The following is a 16,806-nucleotide window of genomic DNA, read 5'->3' as shown; positions in this document are numbered from 1 at the left end:
GAGCCACTGAAACTTTGAACAAAACCTGTACTTGTGAGGTTTATCATCCGTCAGTCGGAGGCTTTGGCCTCCTGCTCTCAGGAGAGATGCTTGGTCAGTGACATCTTGCGGCACGTGGAAGCCTGAATGCGACATTTAAAAGCAAATTCCCACATGCATGGGTCGCTATCTCTCTATTTCTAGATACGGTAAAGCCCTGTGTCAACTCGGGTCTGGAGGACCGCCTCACCACTGCCCGCACGGAGCCTTTCGGGGCACGGGGGAGAACATCTAGGAGCTGCGCCGGGATACACCCGAGGAGGAGCTTCCCTTCCCTCCTCTCCCCTTCCCTCCCCCCCGGGGCGGACCTCTGCAAACAGCTACCTCCTCCCCAGCCATCCCTACGGGTGAGGGAAGAAGCCCATCCGCTGTCAGGCGGGCATTCACCCGCCCTCCTCCTGCCGCACAAGCCCCTGAGTGAGGGGCAGAGACGCCGCCAGGCGGGCACAATTGATTCGCGATTTACAGTTCCAATTCACTCACACAGGAGAGCTGAGCCAACCGAACCGAACCGAGCCGAGGCCCGGCTCGGCTCGGCACCCCCCACCCCTCCGCAGCCAGCCAGCCAGCCAGCCAGCCAGCCAGCCAGCCAGCCAGCCAGGCCCCTCAGGAGGCTCTGCCTGACGTGGGGCCGCCCCCCGCCCCTCCACCGCCTTTGGGTGGGGCCTCTTAGCCCCCCATCCCACTCCCCCCTTCTGCCTCCGCCCCTCCCTATTGGTGGCGGGAGGGGCGCGTGACCGGGCGGCGCGTGACGTAGGAGGAAGAAGACGCCATTAGAGGGAAGGCGCTTTCGGCCGCCTTCAAACGTTGTGGCTTTTCGGTGCCCCTCACCTCGAACCCCGTCTCCCGGGGCCTCGGCGGCGCCTTCCCGCTTCCTCCCCGTCCCGCCGTTCCTTCTTCCGCTCCCCTGCGGGTCCCCGTCTCGGTAGGCGGTGTCGGCGACGAAGGTGGTGGTGGGTCGCAGAGGCGGCGGCGGCGGCGCCCCGCGGCGGGGGTGCTGACCGTTGGATGTGAGGCGGCAGCGGCCCGGCTCGGCTCGGCGTAGATGGCGACGGGGGCCGGTACGGCGGCCGGGGGCCGCAGCTTTTCCTTCAAGGTGGTGCTGCTCGGGGAGGGCTGCGTGGGGAAAACCTCCCTGGTGCTGCGCTACTGCGAGAACAAGTTCAACGACAAGCACATCACCACCCTGCAGGTGCGGGCCGCGCCGGGCCGGGGGCGGGCGGGCGGGGAGCCCCTACCCGGAGTTACTAGGCTAGAGCGAGGTGTGGGGGTCTGCTTCTCTTCTCCCTTTCCTTTGCATAGCTTCTAGGTTTGCTAGCTGGTGCCGGTCTGACCCTGGCCGCCCCATCGCGCTTACCGGACTGTCCCTGCCTGTCATGAAGCGTTGCTCTGTAACCCGCACCGATATTTCGGTGTTTGTCGTCTTGTTTTACTGCTTAACGGAGGCCTCGCTGACCACTACAGCTCCTTAAATGCGGACCTGCCGAGATTGCTGGAAGTGCTAAAGTGCTGGTTCTTTTTACACCTGGTTACGCTTTCAGTACTTAAAGGTTTCGTTTTCATTCTGAATGCTGACTTTTTTTTTTTTCCAGTTAGATCTTCATTGGAAGCATGATTTGGAAGTGATGCTGTTATTGTAACCATTGATAGTGGATTGATTACTTTTTCATATGTGCTGCGTTTCTCTTAATTATAGTCTTACTCATATTCTCAAATGTAATACTTAAACTGCCTTGATACTAGTGTTTAAAGAGAACAGCTTTCCCAAAATCGTTTATAAGATTAAGGCTTATGATTTAATACCAGAAAAGATTCTTAAGGTTTACTTTCTTGCCACATTATCTCGTTTTTGCCTGATTCTCAGCAGTAATATCTGATAATTTATAAGGAACTAAAAGGTGATATTCCACTTATGGAACATGACAGGGTGTCTGGTTGAAAGTAATGCTCATTATCTGCTGGCACTGAATGGCATGCATGCCAAGGTACAAAATAAAATGCTTAAATGGTACCTGGTATCCAAAAATACATTTTAAACTTAATGTTGTGGGTTGTATGTTAAGTTTTTTTGGATGTCTTGGCTTCCTTCCTTCTTTTTATTTGCAGTTGCACAGCATCTTTCTTAGCAGTTCTGAGCATGTATATGAAAGTATGGTTTGTCAATTTAAATTAGACACTGCTCTGAATAAACTTTTTTAAAATAAACAAACTCTGACATCACATGGGCCATTAGTGGGTTTTGAGGTTCTGTGAGGTATGGAATACAGAGTTGGTGAAAAAAAAAATTGGGGTAGTTTATAGTTTTGCCTTGTTCCTGCATAGGTAGGGGAAGATCTTTTTGTATTGCCTATCTCAGAATTACTTAGTAGTGGAAGTTAATACTGAAAACAAGAAACTATCAGAGGTGCAATAGAAGCAATACAGTGAATGTTTCATAAGTGGAATATTGTTCCATTTTTTCTATAAAGAGCTAAAAAACCCAACATACTTTAAGCCTGTCTTAGAGAATCCTATATTCATGCTCTGCTGTTAGATTTACTGGGCATGGTGTGTGGTATTTACAGCAAGGTAATTGTACCTCTGTTTGCCATAGAGGTGATTGGTATTTGCCACACGACAGAAATGACAAGAAGCATGTAGATATCTGAAATGCAGTTGTAATTTTAACCTGAAGTGTAGTATCAAGTAATCATTTAAATTGCATTGAAATTATCATATATAGCTGAATTCTGATTCCATTTCAGGAAGAGTAGAGTTGAGTAGTTGGTTGTGTGATGCAGTTCAATATTTTTTTGGTAATCATATTCTTTAAGTTTGTAGTGAAAAAAACTAAAGTTAGAAGCAAAAAGTGAGTTGGAATACAAACTTGGGTCAAAGATATCATAAAACGGACCTTTATCTAGATACTATAATCTGAGAGCTTTTTGGTTTTGACTGTGTGAAGAGGGAGACTGTGTGCTTGTAGAAGAGTGGAAGAACATGCTTATGCTTGATACTGTCATCTTGTTTCTCCATTCTGATGAGGTTCTTGTTTGATACCTGCTCTTTTTAACTGCACTGTTTCTCAACTAATTTGCTTCTTTGTTCTGGGCCTCCTTCATCACATTTACATCTTCTTGATTGCCAAATACAGTATCATTTGTTGTTGGGTCTTAGTGTACATCATACATACTTGGAGGGTACAAGGACACAGAGTAATGAAGATAATACTTCTTACCTTATAGTTAGTTCTAGATGAAATTTGCAATAATTTTGTTTCACTAGCAAATTAAAACAACCCTTAAAAATAACACAAGGAGAAACCAGGGTATCTGATTAAGCAGTTAAGTGACATTTATGCAAAACATCCTAATTTTAATTGTATTTAAGATTAAAGACTCAATCTGATAAGGTGGCTTTGTTTCATGGCATCAGTTCAAAGTATTGCAGCAAATGATTTTTGTTCTAGTAAAGCAAAAATTAGATTCACCAAGTGGGCCACAGTGATGTGAAGAAGTGATGGGAATCATAGGGAACCTCTCCTCTCGGTAGCTAGTGATCTTCTCCTATCCACAGTAATCTCTGACTTACAAACAAAAATGCTTCATACTGCTTTATTCCAATCTGACTGCAACAAAAGTGGTGGAGAGACAGTATTCTTCTGGAAACTTTGGTGATGTTGGCATGTGCATCCTGAAGTGTTGTCCTGGTTTGGACAGGCTGATGATGGGGGTGAGCACAGGGTATCTTTATATTGGTCAGTGTGAATCTTTTATCTGATGTATACCTATACTTTCCTATCTGAATTTTAACACTTAAATATTTTTTTGTGAAGCTAGCCTATGAACACCCAAATAGGAGAATTTATTTCGTGCTTGTAACAAAGTTGTTAGTGAAGGGGAGCAGTTTGTCTTCCCTCCCCTGGCTCTGTTACCTAAAAGCTAGCTAGAGAGAAATGGTGAACTGGAACTTCCTTTCACTGAGGTTAGGAGGCTGCCAGGATGTGTTGCAGTGATTTGTTAGCTTGAAGTCATGTACTTAGGATACTGATGACCTGCAAATTGAAATTAAGGTCAATCATATAAGTTGATTCACATATGAAAAGAATTACCTACACTAATGTGGAAAAGCTGATGCAGAAAAGGTAGGAATTTTTTGCAGGCAATAAATAGAGTCTATGACCTATTGTTGAAGCTGGTGGGACAATTAGAATTAGTTCCTATTGATTGAAATATTGAGGGCAGTGCTCTCATCTTGATAGCAATTTATATCTTAGAATTATTTTATCAAGTAAACTGTTCTGGAATAAGAATCACAAAATTTCAGAATGTCAGGGGTTGGAAGGGATCTCTGAAGGTGATCAAGTCCAACCGCTCTGCCAGTGCAGGACAAAAATGGGGTATAAACTTTGTTAGTTACTCAAGACAAATACAACTTCTGTGTAGGAATCTATCAGATGTAGGGGACTGTAACATATCCAAACCAAGAGAGCCTCTGGTGTGCTAATCATACTATACAGATCCTGATTACTTTGGTGGACTTGCCTAACCTGGAAAAGATGTCTTGGCTGTCTAAAATAGCTGGAGAGAAAATAGAAATGGAGAGAAGTTCAGTGCTATATGCACTATTCATATGCCTAGCTCGCTGTCTCTGAAGATGAAGTCAAGAGGCAGGTGACATATACCTGCTCTTATTCAGTGACTTGCAAGATAATCTTTTCCATCTCAGTCTTCCTTATGCTCTACTCAGGCCCCTCTATCAGCTTCTAACAGGGACATGTGAAACTCTTCACTTAGAAGAAAGAATTAAAAGAAAAATATTTTCTGCAGGCTCATAAAGAGAATAGAATTCTGGCTCTTACAATGTAATTATCTTTTCCTTTTAAGTTTCAAAGTATTCTTTAGAGCAGTCATAAGATGCTAGATTCAAAATATTGAAATTAGCTCCTTACTTCAAAGAGTTATCTCTGAAATAACTGTGGTCCTATGTACTTGTTGGTTTTTGGAAGTCTGAGGAGAAAATGATGTCACCGTAATGGCAATAATATAGACAGGAGTTTACTGATTTTACATTGAGTCACAATTTAGACTTAAATCTGTATTACTCATTATAGTAAATTACTGAGAAATTAAGAAAATTGTTGAATCCTCTTTTTATATGTAGCAACGTAATGCTGTCCAGAGCACTGATTTCAAAGGCTTTGAGAGTCTTGGCAACTGACTTTTTTCCTAAACTATTTCAAAATAGTGGTTAAGACTCTTCCTTCTTCCTTCCATGTTGGGTTTCCCCCAGATTTCTAAAAGCTATAGTCTTGCTGTTCACTTGTTTGCTTTATTATTGGTTTTGGATTTGGTTTTTTGGTGGTTTTTTTGTTGGTTTGGTTTTTTTTGTTTTTGTTTTGTCTGTAACCTCAGAGTTAGTGAAGAGAAGTAACCTTGCTTTTCCAGCAGACAAATGGAACTTGAAGAGGGGGTTTTAAAAAGCATTTATTAGATGTTTTATCTTTGGGGTGTTTGCCTCAGTGGATGTAAAATGCACTTTACCAGTGGTAAATACACCAAAGTTATCCAAGAAAGGAGCCTGCTAAAAGTGATCCTCAAGTATATGAAGATAATGAAGAATGAAACATTTATTCTGTAATACAGTATTGGCTGTTACACTCAGCATGTTCACAAAGCTTTCTGCTCATTACTTACATTACAAATACTGGTTTCCAATCTTGTAATTCAGCAAGCTTTTGTCAGGTGAGCTTGATTAATTGAGCCTAACCATACCTTCTCCTAATATGGTTTGAATGGTGGTGAATTAAAACTTCTAAGTAATGTCTAAGCTTCTGACTTTGAGACCATGGTGCAGTAGAACAAATTATGATATGGAGACTTAGATACTAATCTTCAGGGACAGATAGCAGAAGGCTGTAAACTACTTTCTGTGTTTTTTGTTAAATAGTTTTCCTGGTAAGATTTGCTGCTTTGCTGCTAAGCTGTTTGTTAGCATGAAAAATACTTTTAACATGCCCTCTGGAAGTTTTTATGAAGCTGACAAGACACCTCACTGAAGTCTTGCAGGGTAGCATTGATGCTGTAGTTATGTTGAATACAGTGGTCATAATGATTATTTCTTTGCCATTTGCTCTTTGAAAGGTTCTTTCTTGTGATCTGTCTTCTTTCTATTTGTCCTATTTGTCAGATCTTGTGGAAAGTTTTGGAAGAAAGTACGTTTTACTTCAAAAAGGAAAGTTTCTTGAATCATCTCACCTTAGGTTGAACAGATGCCAGAGATAATGCTGGGGAAGTACCTCAAGATCAGGAGCTGCTCTAGCATTAATGACTTCAATACAGGCAGCATCTCAGAGAGGCAATTTCAGAGGTGTTTAGGCTGGTGTAAATTGAACTACCATGGTGGTCTTTGTGCCTGCTGATTGCTTAGGTAGTTAAGCAGTAAGCTAGTCCAAGCAGCCTATCTGGCCCATGGCACTTCCTGCATACACAACTTGTGGTCAATTCAGTGCTTGGTCCGTGCTCATACAGAGAGCTTGTGTTGAGCTGCTACAGTCCAGGCTAAAATAACCTGGGTTGAACATGTAAGATACCACTGAGTACTTGTTGTTATCTAAACACAGATTTAGGCAAAGCTGAAAGTAAAACTGAGTGTAATATAAGGAAAAAGACAGAAGGTAACCCTTGGCAACTGAATTGTCTGATGCTGAGGTGTTCCTGCTAGTCTTCAGAGAAACTGGAGCAGGTTACTAATGTATCAACTCCTTCACACCCTGTTCTAGCCTATTAAATTTGTATTAGCTTACACCCCTTTTTAGTCACTGAATTACATTGTTGGTAACAGAAGTGGTGTTTGAAATGTGGATCATGCAGGGCTGGAGAATAGACATGTACTTGAATTACTAAAATTAGGCTAGTCTTGCAGTATGCTCTGGTCCTGTAAAATGTTTCAAAAGTTAATGTAGTGTAATTCTTAGAGCAGCTTGTATGCTATTCTGAGGATTTTCTTATTGTGCCACTTGCTTTCCTTTTGTGTGTTAGCTGGGAAGAGTATTGCTGAGCTTTCAGGAACAATAGCAGAAAAAAACCCCAAACTACAACGAACCCAAACCATACCATGACCAAAAAAAAGTCCCTCAAACATATTGTGACATAAAAGGGGAAAAGAAGGAGAAGAAGGAACTTACTGAACACTAGTGTTCTGAGACTTTTTTCTATAAAATCAAGCAATTTATTTTTTCTAGTACCTAGAAATCCTGTTAAGCTGATTCCTACCAAAACTTCGTTTTCTCTTGTGAAATGCATCGAGCTCAGCTTAGACGTACCAGTATCATGAATTCAGACTCCATGTAACTTTTATCCTTCCCAAGGCATTCAGAACAACAGGAAAAAGATGTAGTAAATGAGTGGTTTAAGTCAAATTTACTTAGAATACATTCCTGGAAAACTAGTGAAATTACTAACTGGCTTAATACTGACTCATCCTTCTGGCTTAAAGAGTATTTTGATACACAAATCTGTCATTTATTGATTTAGATGTTTTTATTAGTAAGTTAATCTGAAGTCAAATGAGGCATTTGTATGTAAAACCTACCTATAATCTGTTTTGTATTCCAGGCATCTTTTCTTACGAAGAAGCTAAATATTGGTGGGAAAAGAGTAAACCTTGCAATATGGGTATGTTACTTTCCTATTTTCTCTCACCTAGCTAATTCAAATACTTTCCTGAAAAATTACTTGGGCTTGCTTGCTAGAACTCTAATGTTAGGAATTTAATAAAGTAAATTTTCAAGGCATTTGTTAAGTTTCTTGAAGTATTTTGTTTGCTTTGTGTTAAATGCTAACAAGTATATTTTAAATGCAGGATACAGCTGGTCAAGAAAGATTTCACGCATTGGGGCCCATCTACTACCGGGATTCTAATGGTGCTATTCTAGTATATGATATAACAGATGAAGACTCTTTTCAAAAGGTACTGGACAGATTTTTACCTGGGCAAGATGTAAACGGATTGAAAGCTAATCTGGTAGATGAGTGTATAAATGAGAGTCTTCTGTTTCCAGCAACTGTAATATATATTAGATCTGCAGATTTAGAATACATAATGGAAGTATACACTTTATTAGTATTCTTTTGAAAGCTGGCTTTTCAGTTTACTGGAGTTCTAGCAAGGTTTGTCAAAGACCACGAGAGAATTAAATGTATGGGTTACCTGTGACAGGTTATAAGCATAAACTATACTGTTGAGATAGTATGCGATACTCATCTCTTCTGTAATAATCAAATTATTAATATTTTAAGTGATGGGACCTTTTACAGATATGAGAACTCTGAAATTGCAATACATGATGGTGGAAACATTACTTTCTTGGTGGTACAAAGTATTTGGACTTCAAATCCTCATGAGAGCCTGTAATTTGATAGTAAATGATTTTAGTTTTATCAGTTGATCACAGTCTGAGCAGGTGATCTTAAACCTGAAAACTGATGATGCCTTCCGAAGTGGGTTTGTCACTGATAAGCTCATAACAAAACCATTAGGACTTCTGTGTCAAGGGGTGAGAAATGGTGGTTATATGGGAAAGGCTTGGTTTGGCAGCAATGGAAGTCATATGAGGGTGTAGTTCCATGATGGCTTAAGCACTTAAAATAGTCTAAGTGTTGAGCAAGTAAACACTTGTGCTAGCAGTTAAAAGCTTGCCCCCCACCTACAGAATTGTGATGACTTGTGAGTACTACAACTTGTCTTTTCATGCTAAGCCCTACTTAGTAAAATTCATGATTTAAAAACACTTAAATTCTCAGGAAAAGGAAGGAAGGTTGATTTGCAAAAGTTAAGCACACATGATTGGTATCATGTACACAAATTATTTTTAGGTTCTTCAAGTGATTTCTTCTCTTCACAACTTAAAGTCCCTTAAAATAGCAGTCCCTAGGTCAAATGCAGTGATCATACAAGTACAAAGCATGACAACAGAATTGATCACAGATTCCTTACCATCAGCTGTTTCAACACTCTTGTCCCATCTGTTCTCTCAGGAAAAAAAATCTGTTATAATGTAACCTGAACAGGTCAGTTCAGGTACCTCTGCCTTTAAAGTACCATTTGTGATCTGTCAGTAAGTGCCTGTTGATAAAAGATCTCATGCCTGACCTAACGTGGCCAATGCAGTGAACTTGTGAACTTGTTCTTTTGAATGGGACTAACACAAGTGTGGTGAGTTGTATTTCTGGAGTAATTGAACCATGTTGTCTTAAGTTTTGCTCTTAATTTCAACTGTGAACTAAAACATGCTCAACAAGAGCTGTTCATAACTATGTGAAGAGTATTTTTGTCAATCTGTGTTGCTTTAAACATGTTTGTTTCACATTTAGATTTAAAAGTTAATTAAGGAAATGGGTCAGTTCCACAGTGCCCAAGTTAGTACTATGTCATGTGAAAATAAACTTATATCTCTTCTTTTTGCAGGTAAAAAACTGGGTTAAGGAATTAAGAAAAATGTTGGGAAATGAAATCTGTTTATGTATAGTAGGTAAGTGTTTTTAATGTGATTCTAGTGATTGACTCAGAAATGTTTATTTTGATAAATAGCATCTTCAAAACATTGCTTTGATTTGGGAAGGTATTAAGTTTGTGTTAACTTCTAAATCCAACTGAATTTGAAATAGGAAGTTTCAGTAGATCACACTAAGGAAAATAAGCTAGTTTGGAAAAACAATCTATTTAATGATATACCTTGTCAGAAGTACGTGGTAGAGACACCTGCAAACTGTAGTCTTAACAAAGACAAACCTCAGATATGTATTATACTTGCAAGTATTCAAACATCGTGGTTTCTTGTTGCTGTCAGAGGCATAGACTAGATGCTTGTCTGTTTTGATAATCAAGTATTTGGTGGGTGGAATGAGACTTAAAGCTTGGGTAGATCAATGCAAACAATGCAAGAGAACTACTGGGTTTAGGCTTAAAATCAGCTACTGATTAAAACACTTTGAGCAGGATAGATGTGTGAATATTCTACATAAACTAGCTCTGCAGTATAGACGAGCTGCTTAATTACAAAATTAAAATGGAAGGCCAGATTGGTGGCTTATATGGAAGTGTCTAGCTATCCTGATCTCTCTGCCTCTACAGAGGTAGAATTCATAAACTTCATTGCCTGTGAATGCTTGAGTGGAAAGGGATTCTTAAATAAAAATGTGCTATGTGAGAGTCAGTCTTGACTGAGGCAGCTTGTAGCAAAACTATGGGGTACAATGTTTTTATGTGACTGTTTTCTCTTTGGTAATTTTGAAGTACAAAGAGTTGAATAACTTGTTTCCATCAGGTAACAAAATAGACTTGGAAAAAGAAAGACATGTTTCAGTGCAAGAAGCAGAAACGTAAGTCACGCCAATTATTTATAGCAACGGTCATTGCAGAATTATGTTGGAGTAATAATCTTGTGATGCTGTTAACAACTGGCAGGCATAAACCAGCAGTGCCTAGCAGGCAACTTCCTTAAGTGTTCTATTGGTATCTGATTCCTGGAATGTCTTTACTGACTCAAGTGTGATTTGTGAGTTTTACAGGATCAAAGTAAACTTTTGCATTTTAAGTTAATTTCTAGACATGAAAATTTGTTTATTTTATCTACTGACTTTCATGAATCATGGCAGTTTTAACCACATAATTCCCTTTTTACATAAAATCAGCATGTGTCAAACTCATAATAAACCCCTTGTGATCATCTTTTTGGCACATGTAAAGTGGCTCAGGAAGATTGAATGCTTCAGTACATTTAAGTTCTGTATCTATTCCTACAGGTATGCTGAATCTGTTGGAGCAAAACATTATCATACTTCAGCTAAACAGAACAAAGGAATTGAAGAACTGTTTCTTGACCTTTGTAAAAGTAGGTATTATCTAGTTTGTTGGTAAAGAGCTTGTTCACAAAAGACTGGGGGCTTCATAATGCTTAAAACCCTATATAAAAGACTTAATCTAAACTATTACTAAGAACTGACTTCATCTATATCTACTGCAAGACACCCCAGTACTGTAACAACTATGGAACCCTGATGTATGGATACAGTATTGCTGTGTATCAAAAATATCTTTTTTCAACTTCTTTGGAGCACCTGTGGTTTCACTCAGCGTGTGTAATTAGTAGCTTGAAATCAAACTTTGTGACTTGTCTCACTATTGCATGTTTCAAGCCCTCTCTTTCAACCTATGAAAAAAATCTCAAAAATTGCAAATAATAAACTTGAAATTGTAACAATGAAAATTTAACACAGTAGTCTATGTAAATGGTACAAGTCATGGAATGTGGGATAAAACTTATCAAAGGGAAGTTGTCCTATTTGTTGTGTACTTAGACAAGAATTTAAGCTAAACTTCTGCACGTCTGAAGAGTAGGTTGAGGTGTTTTTCTGTTTGTTTGTGGTTTTTTTGGGGGGGGGGGTGGCATTTATGTTGGGTGTTTGCTCTTCATTGTTTTCTTTTTTTGACAGAATGATATGGGTAACTCTAGCTCCTGAAATCATTAAATTCAGACATGAGTATCTAAGGTCTCCCTTAGCTGAACACAGGAGCTGCTGTGTTCAGTTCTGGGCCCTTTGCTACAAGAAATACGTTTAGGTGCTGGAGTGAGTTCAGAGAAGTGCAACCAAAACTGGTGAAGGTCTGGAGAACAAAGAGTCCTATGAGGAGAGACTGAGGGAATTTGGGAATGTATAGTTTGGAGGAGAGGAGGCTGAGAGGAGACCTTGCTCTCTACAGCTACCTGAAATGAGGTTTTAGGGAGGTGGGTCCTGGCCTCTTCTCTCAAATAATAATAGGACTAGAAGAAATGGCCTGAAGTTGCACCAGGGGAGGTTTAGACTAGATTGGAGGAGAATTTTACTGAGAGAGTTAAGCATTGAAATGGACTGCCCAGGGAGGTGGTGGAGTCACCATCCCTGGGGGTATTTAAAAAACATGTAAATGAGGCACTTTGGGACATACTCTAGTGTGTGATACAGATATTGATAGATATATTTTATTTGGCAAGGATGTTGACAGTTGGACACTGATCTTAGAATTGCCACAGCTGGAAAAGACCTGTGATTCTGGATGTTTGGTGCTTTAAGAAGATTTAAGTATGTTCTTGCAGCTATGCCATGTAATACCAGAGTACTTAGTTTCTATAATAAATAGGAGATCTGAAGTTTTGTCCCTGTGCAAATAGATTAGGATCTAAGTCTTGTGTCAATTCAGTAGAATGTCACCTAATACGTTTCTTCCTTTACAGGAATGATAGAAACTGCTCAAGTGGATGAAAGAGCAAGAGGGAATGGTTCCAGTCAGTCAGGAATAGCAAGGCGTGGTGTACAGATCATTGATGATGAGCCTCAAGTACAGAGCAGTGGAGGGTGCTGTTCTTCTGGATAATTATAAAACTGTGCATCACTGCCCTCTCAGTATGAAGACTGCCATATTCCAAGTCACGCATTCTTTACCAATGGAGTAATAGAATTAACAGTATTTAAAAATTATCACATGTAACACGGCAGAGACCTTAAGCGCTAAACTAGTGGCATCTGTGACCAGAGAATTGGCATTTTCTACAGTGGTTAACAAAGCAATTACCAATGGCCTTTTTACATATTTTTCTTTAATGAGGAATAAAATGCATGTAGAAAAGACCTACTTAAAGGCTTCATTTATATTCTTTTAAATCAGATCATTATTTAATAACTTATACACTGTTGTTGGAATGGTATATGTTTTTGCAGCTCTTTGTATTTTGTGGTAGATTGAATTGTATCACTTCTAAAATGCAAATTAATTTTTTTTAAGTTAGCAGATATTTGAAATCATGTTTTTGCTGGGCCTTCACAAGCTTATAATTGTCAACTACTCTGATATTCTCTTCATCCTTTATGCCAAGCTGGCAAATACATTGTAAATTACATATTAGAAATTTTATCTGCTTTTACAATTGCAGGTGCAGAAAAAAGTACATCAGTCTTGTCAGTGATTGTGAAGTGAATAAGTCAGTGAAAGATGCAAGCTTTTCATGTGTATTGTTGAATTGCTCATTTTATTTCCCCTATTTGAAAACAGCTTTTTTTTTTTTTTACCACATTCATAGCTACATTTTTTTATCCTTTTCTGGCAAGCAGCAGTATTTAGAATACCACCTCATTGGCAAGTGAATGCTTCCTTAGGCTGCTGGTTAATGTTGAGGTATTTGGCTCCCAGCTAAAATGGTTGCATGCATAGATCTTGCCTCTGAAATTATTTTGGCTTCAGAATATCCCCAGAAAGTCAAAGCCATTTTGACCCTCAGCTGTCTGGTAGCCAGTTAACCAGATGTGTGGGAAACTCTTAAGTTGGATTAATCAATTTATGTCCCAGGACAGCATTATCAACTGTTAACAAGCATAATTTTTCCCCTGTATTACAGGGCTTGAGTTAACAAACGAATTAACACTAACTAGAACTGCTTCTGATTTGGAGTCATTAAGTGAAAGATGAAACCTGCCAGATCTATTTGTAGCTTTGGGGATATTAGACTGAACTTACGACTTGCTCTTTCTCTGGTAAAGTGTTTTGAAGCCCCTATAAGTTTTGGGAGGAGGGTTTTCAGAAACTAAGTGTATAAACTATTATCACAAAGGAACACAAATGGTGGTAGCAGAAACTTCAAAATGTTTTGTGCTCTGGCTTTTTTTACTAAAGTTGTCATGCTTGGAAAACAGTAAAGGTGATGTCTATGACAGAATATTCCGTGGCCTTCCTTTTTCTGAAGGGTAGCATTAGTATTGTGTATGAATGCACTGAATGGTGTGGGTATGTTCTGATGCATAAAAGGAATAGTAGGAACTCATCAGTCGGATGTGCAAGTGGTGGCTTGTCTTCAACCTGATTTTTTATTTTCTCTGAAATAACAGATGGCTTTGATACAGACTGGCCCTGGTGCATTTTTTAAATCTTTCTAAACCATGGTGTAGATACTTAAACTTACTGGTGTGCTATTCTGATGAGGTTGTATGCATGATGAACAAATGTGGTTTGCTCATGATAGTGAAGATTCTAATAGTGCAGTTTGTTGACTGCACAGAGTGTTGGCCTGAATCTAAAATGGCAGTGCCATTGAGTTAACATTCTTGCATTATATCTAACTTAACAGTGACCCCTGCCAAGGCTGAGAAACAGATCAGTTTGATATAAACCCAGTACCTTCATATACATAAAGTTAGATGCAAGTCACTTTTCTAGGTGATAAAATATTGATGTAACAAGTAAAACTGGTGAGCCTCCATGTTTAAGACTGGCATTTCCTCAGAATAGAAGTTCCAAATTTTTTATTCAAAATTTTTTTTTTTCAGAGATCAGAAAAAAACCCAACCTCAACCAGATTTGATAAATAGATGAGTCATGAGGGCTTACCTCTACCAGCACATATGGGTTCTCTCCAGAGCAGAAGTACTTTCACTTCATTGAAGTGGGAAGATGCAATTGTGGTCTGGAAATTTATACAAGACATTTACATAAAAGAAATGTATTTCTGTATTCTGTATTTCTGACTACTTTGAAATAGAAGCAGTGTGTGGAACATATCTTTCTGCCTACAGCTAAAGAGTTTTTCTTGAGTTTATTCTATGGTAGGGGCATTTTGTGTAACTTCTGTCAATTAAAAAAAATCTTACAAAGCCATGTTGATACTAACTCTTAAATTCTTACTAAAGAGACTTAATTAAAACGATTAATACTGAAAGCTTAGGTGGAGGTAAGAAAGCTTACAATTTTGTGATTAAAAAGGTTCTGGTTGCTATTAGCAATATATTTTAAAAATAAATTATCAGAAGTTGCTTTTTTAATGAAGGTACAGCATGAAAAATGCTCTCTGGAAGCCCTCCTGTCTTAAGCTACAGATTGGACTTTTTTAATGGAACTTTTAAACCTGTGCTTAGCAGGATATCATTATATTAGCTTAGTTATATTAGCTTGTATTAGCTTAGTATAGTTTTATAAAGTCGGGAGTTGGTTTCCAACACGTAAGTAAAAATATGGATTGCTGAGAGTGATGGATTTTTAAGGCTTGGTTGTTAGGAAATAAAATACCACAGTTCCAGGAAAAAGTATCTTTATTGAATATACCTAGAGTGTTCTTTGCATTAAATACATAGGAAAACACAGCTTGGTTACCCTGGAATTACCGCTGTGTGGCTTGGTTTTCAAGGATCTAGTCTTTGCTGGAATCTAGATAATTATCTGATTTGTATGTCTCTAGGAAAATGTATTTCTTCTTGCTGAAACAAGTATGCTGTTTTCCATTCTTCTGAGAACAACTACATTTGTTTTTATTGTGGGGTAGGTAATACCAGCCAGACACATGCTATTGCATGGAAATCAACATTGAGCATACTTCAAGAGCAAATCATGACAAAGATTAGTGAGATTTCTGTATTATAGTATATGAATACAAATGCCTTTCTGAAACAACTTGCTTGCAGCCTTGATGCTGCTACTGGTAATATTTGAGCTATCTATGTAACTTCATCACTTGCTGAAAAAGTCAAAAAACTTTACAGCAGCAGTGTGGATCTCTATTAGTGATTATTTATGGACACTGTCTTATTGAACTTAAGACTATGGTTCAGAAGTTTTAAAAGACCAAGCAGATGGATGTAGACAAGGACACACTAATAAATTTACCTGTGCATACTTGAAGATAACTATCTGTAAAGCTTGGGGATGATAAGGTTGTCTGGTTTGCAGTCATCTGGCATGTGGGTCCAAGACTGGGCCATCCAATATGCAGCTGAACTGTGTTGGTTGGTCTCAATGCAGTTAAGTAAATGTTGCCTTAAAAAGCATAAGGAGGTGCTTTTCTTTGATGTTCATACATTGTGGACAGGCATTCTTGATTACTACTGCATAAAAAGGTATCTCAGCCGGTTTTATCTTGACACTTCTATTGTTCATTGTGTATAACTTGTATCTCTGCCTACAGTTCTTGAAGAAACTTAGTAATTCAACTTCTACTTTAGATCCCAAGCCACATGAAAAAAAATTGCTAGAAGGTCATGGAAGGTGGTTGAACCTCATTTGGAGAGACAGCATGTTGAATGCTGCCAGAAAAAAACAATTTAAGAAAGGTAAGAAGGAATCCTGCTTGAGTATGAATAGGGATCAGGAATCTCAACATGCTGGAAGTGGTTAAGTGGTGTGTATGGTAGAATATGGGTACAAGAGAGTTAGAGCCAGCCACCTCTCATTTTTCTGCTTTTTGTGGGGGTAAAAGGAGAAGTAGAAAAAAATGGCAAGTAGAAAATACTGAAGGTGCTGGTAGTAGGCTGCTGAGTGATGTGCTGCATTAAGCTTTTCTTGGTGGGGTTGTTAGTGTCTCTTCAGCAATGGCAGTTGTCTTATTCAAGACTTTAAAATTATTTCCTGGCTTGCTTTTCCTTCTGTGAAATACCATTTTGGCTTTACTGAAGAGAATACCACTAACTTTGACTAGGCTTTCAGATGCAATACAGAGTTAGTTGAAATCTGACTAGATTATGCTAAATTGTGGGTTGTTTTTTTTTTTTTTTACAGTTAACTGACTTTGTTAGTCTTAATTTATGTAAAGTCTTAGGATTTTTTTTTTTCCTGAGAAATCAGGTAATATATTTTGATGAGGAAGACTTTTACTACAATTGTGTCAAGCTGCAGAAGAAGACCCAAAATCCTTGGCACTAATTACTGCACAAGCTCAACAAAGACAGCTGCACAACAAGCTCTCTGTGCCAGGCACTGTTGCTTGTGCTA

At 38.9% G+C, this 16,806-nt stretch overlaps 1 protein-coding gene across 1 annotated transcript; it reads left to right on the top strand.

Moving 5' to 3' along the window:
• The first annotated feature begins 756 nt into the window (after nucleotides 1-756).
• Nucleotides 757-13,768, top strand: RAB21 (RAB21, member RAS oncogene family). The gene is made up of 7 exons (XM_030447890.1): nucleotides 757-1,231; nucleotides 7,635-7,694; nucleotides 7,882-7,989; nucleotides 9,487-9,550; nucleotides 10,346-10,400; nucleotides 10,824-10,912; nucleotides 12,293-13,768. Exons 1-7 carry the CDS (start codon nucleotides 1,085-1,087, stop codon nucleotides 12,430-12,432), a joined length of 663 nt encoding a protein of 220 aa, XP_030303750.1. The 5' UTR covers nucleotides 757-1,084; the 3' UTR covers nucleotides 12,433-13,768.
• The last annotated feature ends 3,038 nt before the right edge of the window (nucleotides 13,769-16,806 follow it).

Source organism: Calypte anna, chromosome 1, assembly GCF_003957555.1.
Source record: "Calypte anna isolate BGI_N300 chromosome 1, bCalAnn1_v1.p, whole genome shotgun sequence".
Lineage (NCBI taxonomy): Eukaryota > Metazoa > Chordata > Aves > Apodiformes > Trochilidae > Calypte > Calypte anna.
Note: the sequence above shows the minus strand (reverse complement) of the source record. Positions and strands in the feature narration are given on the sequence as shown.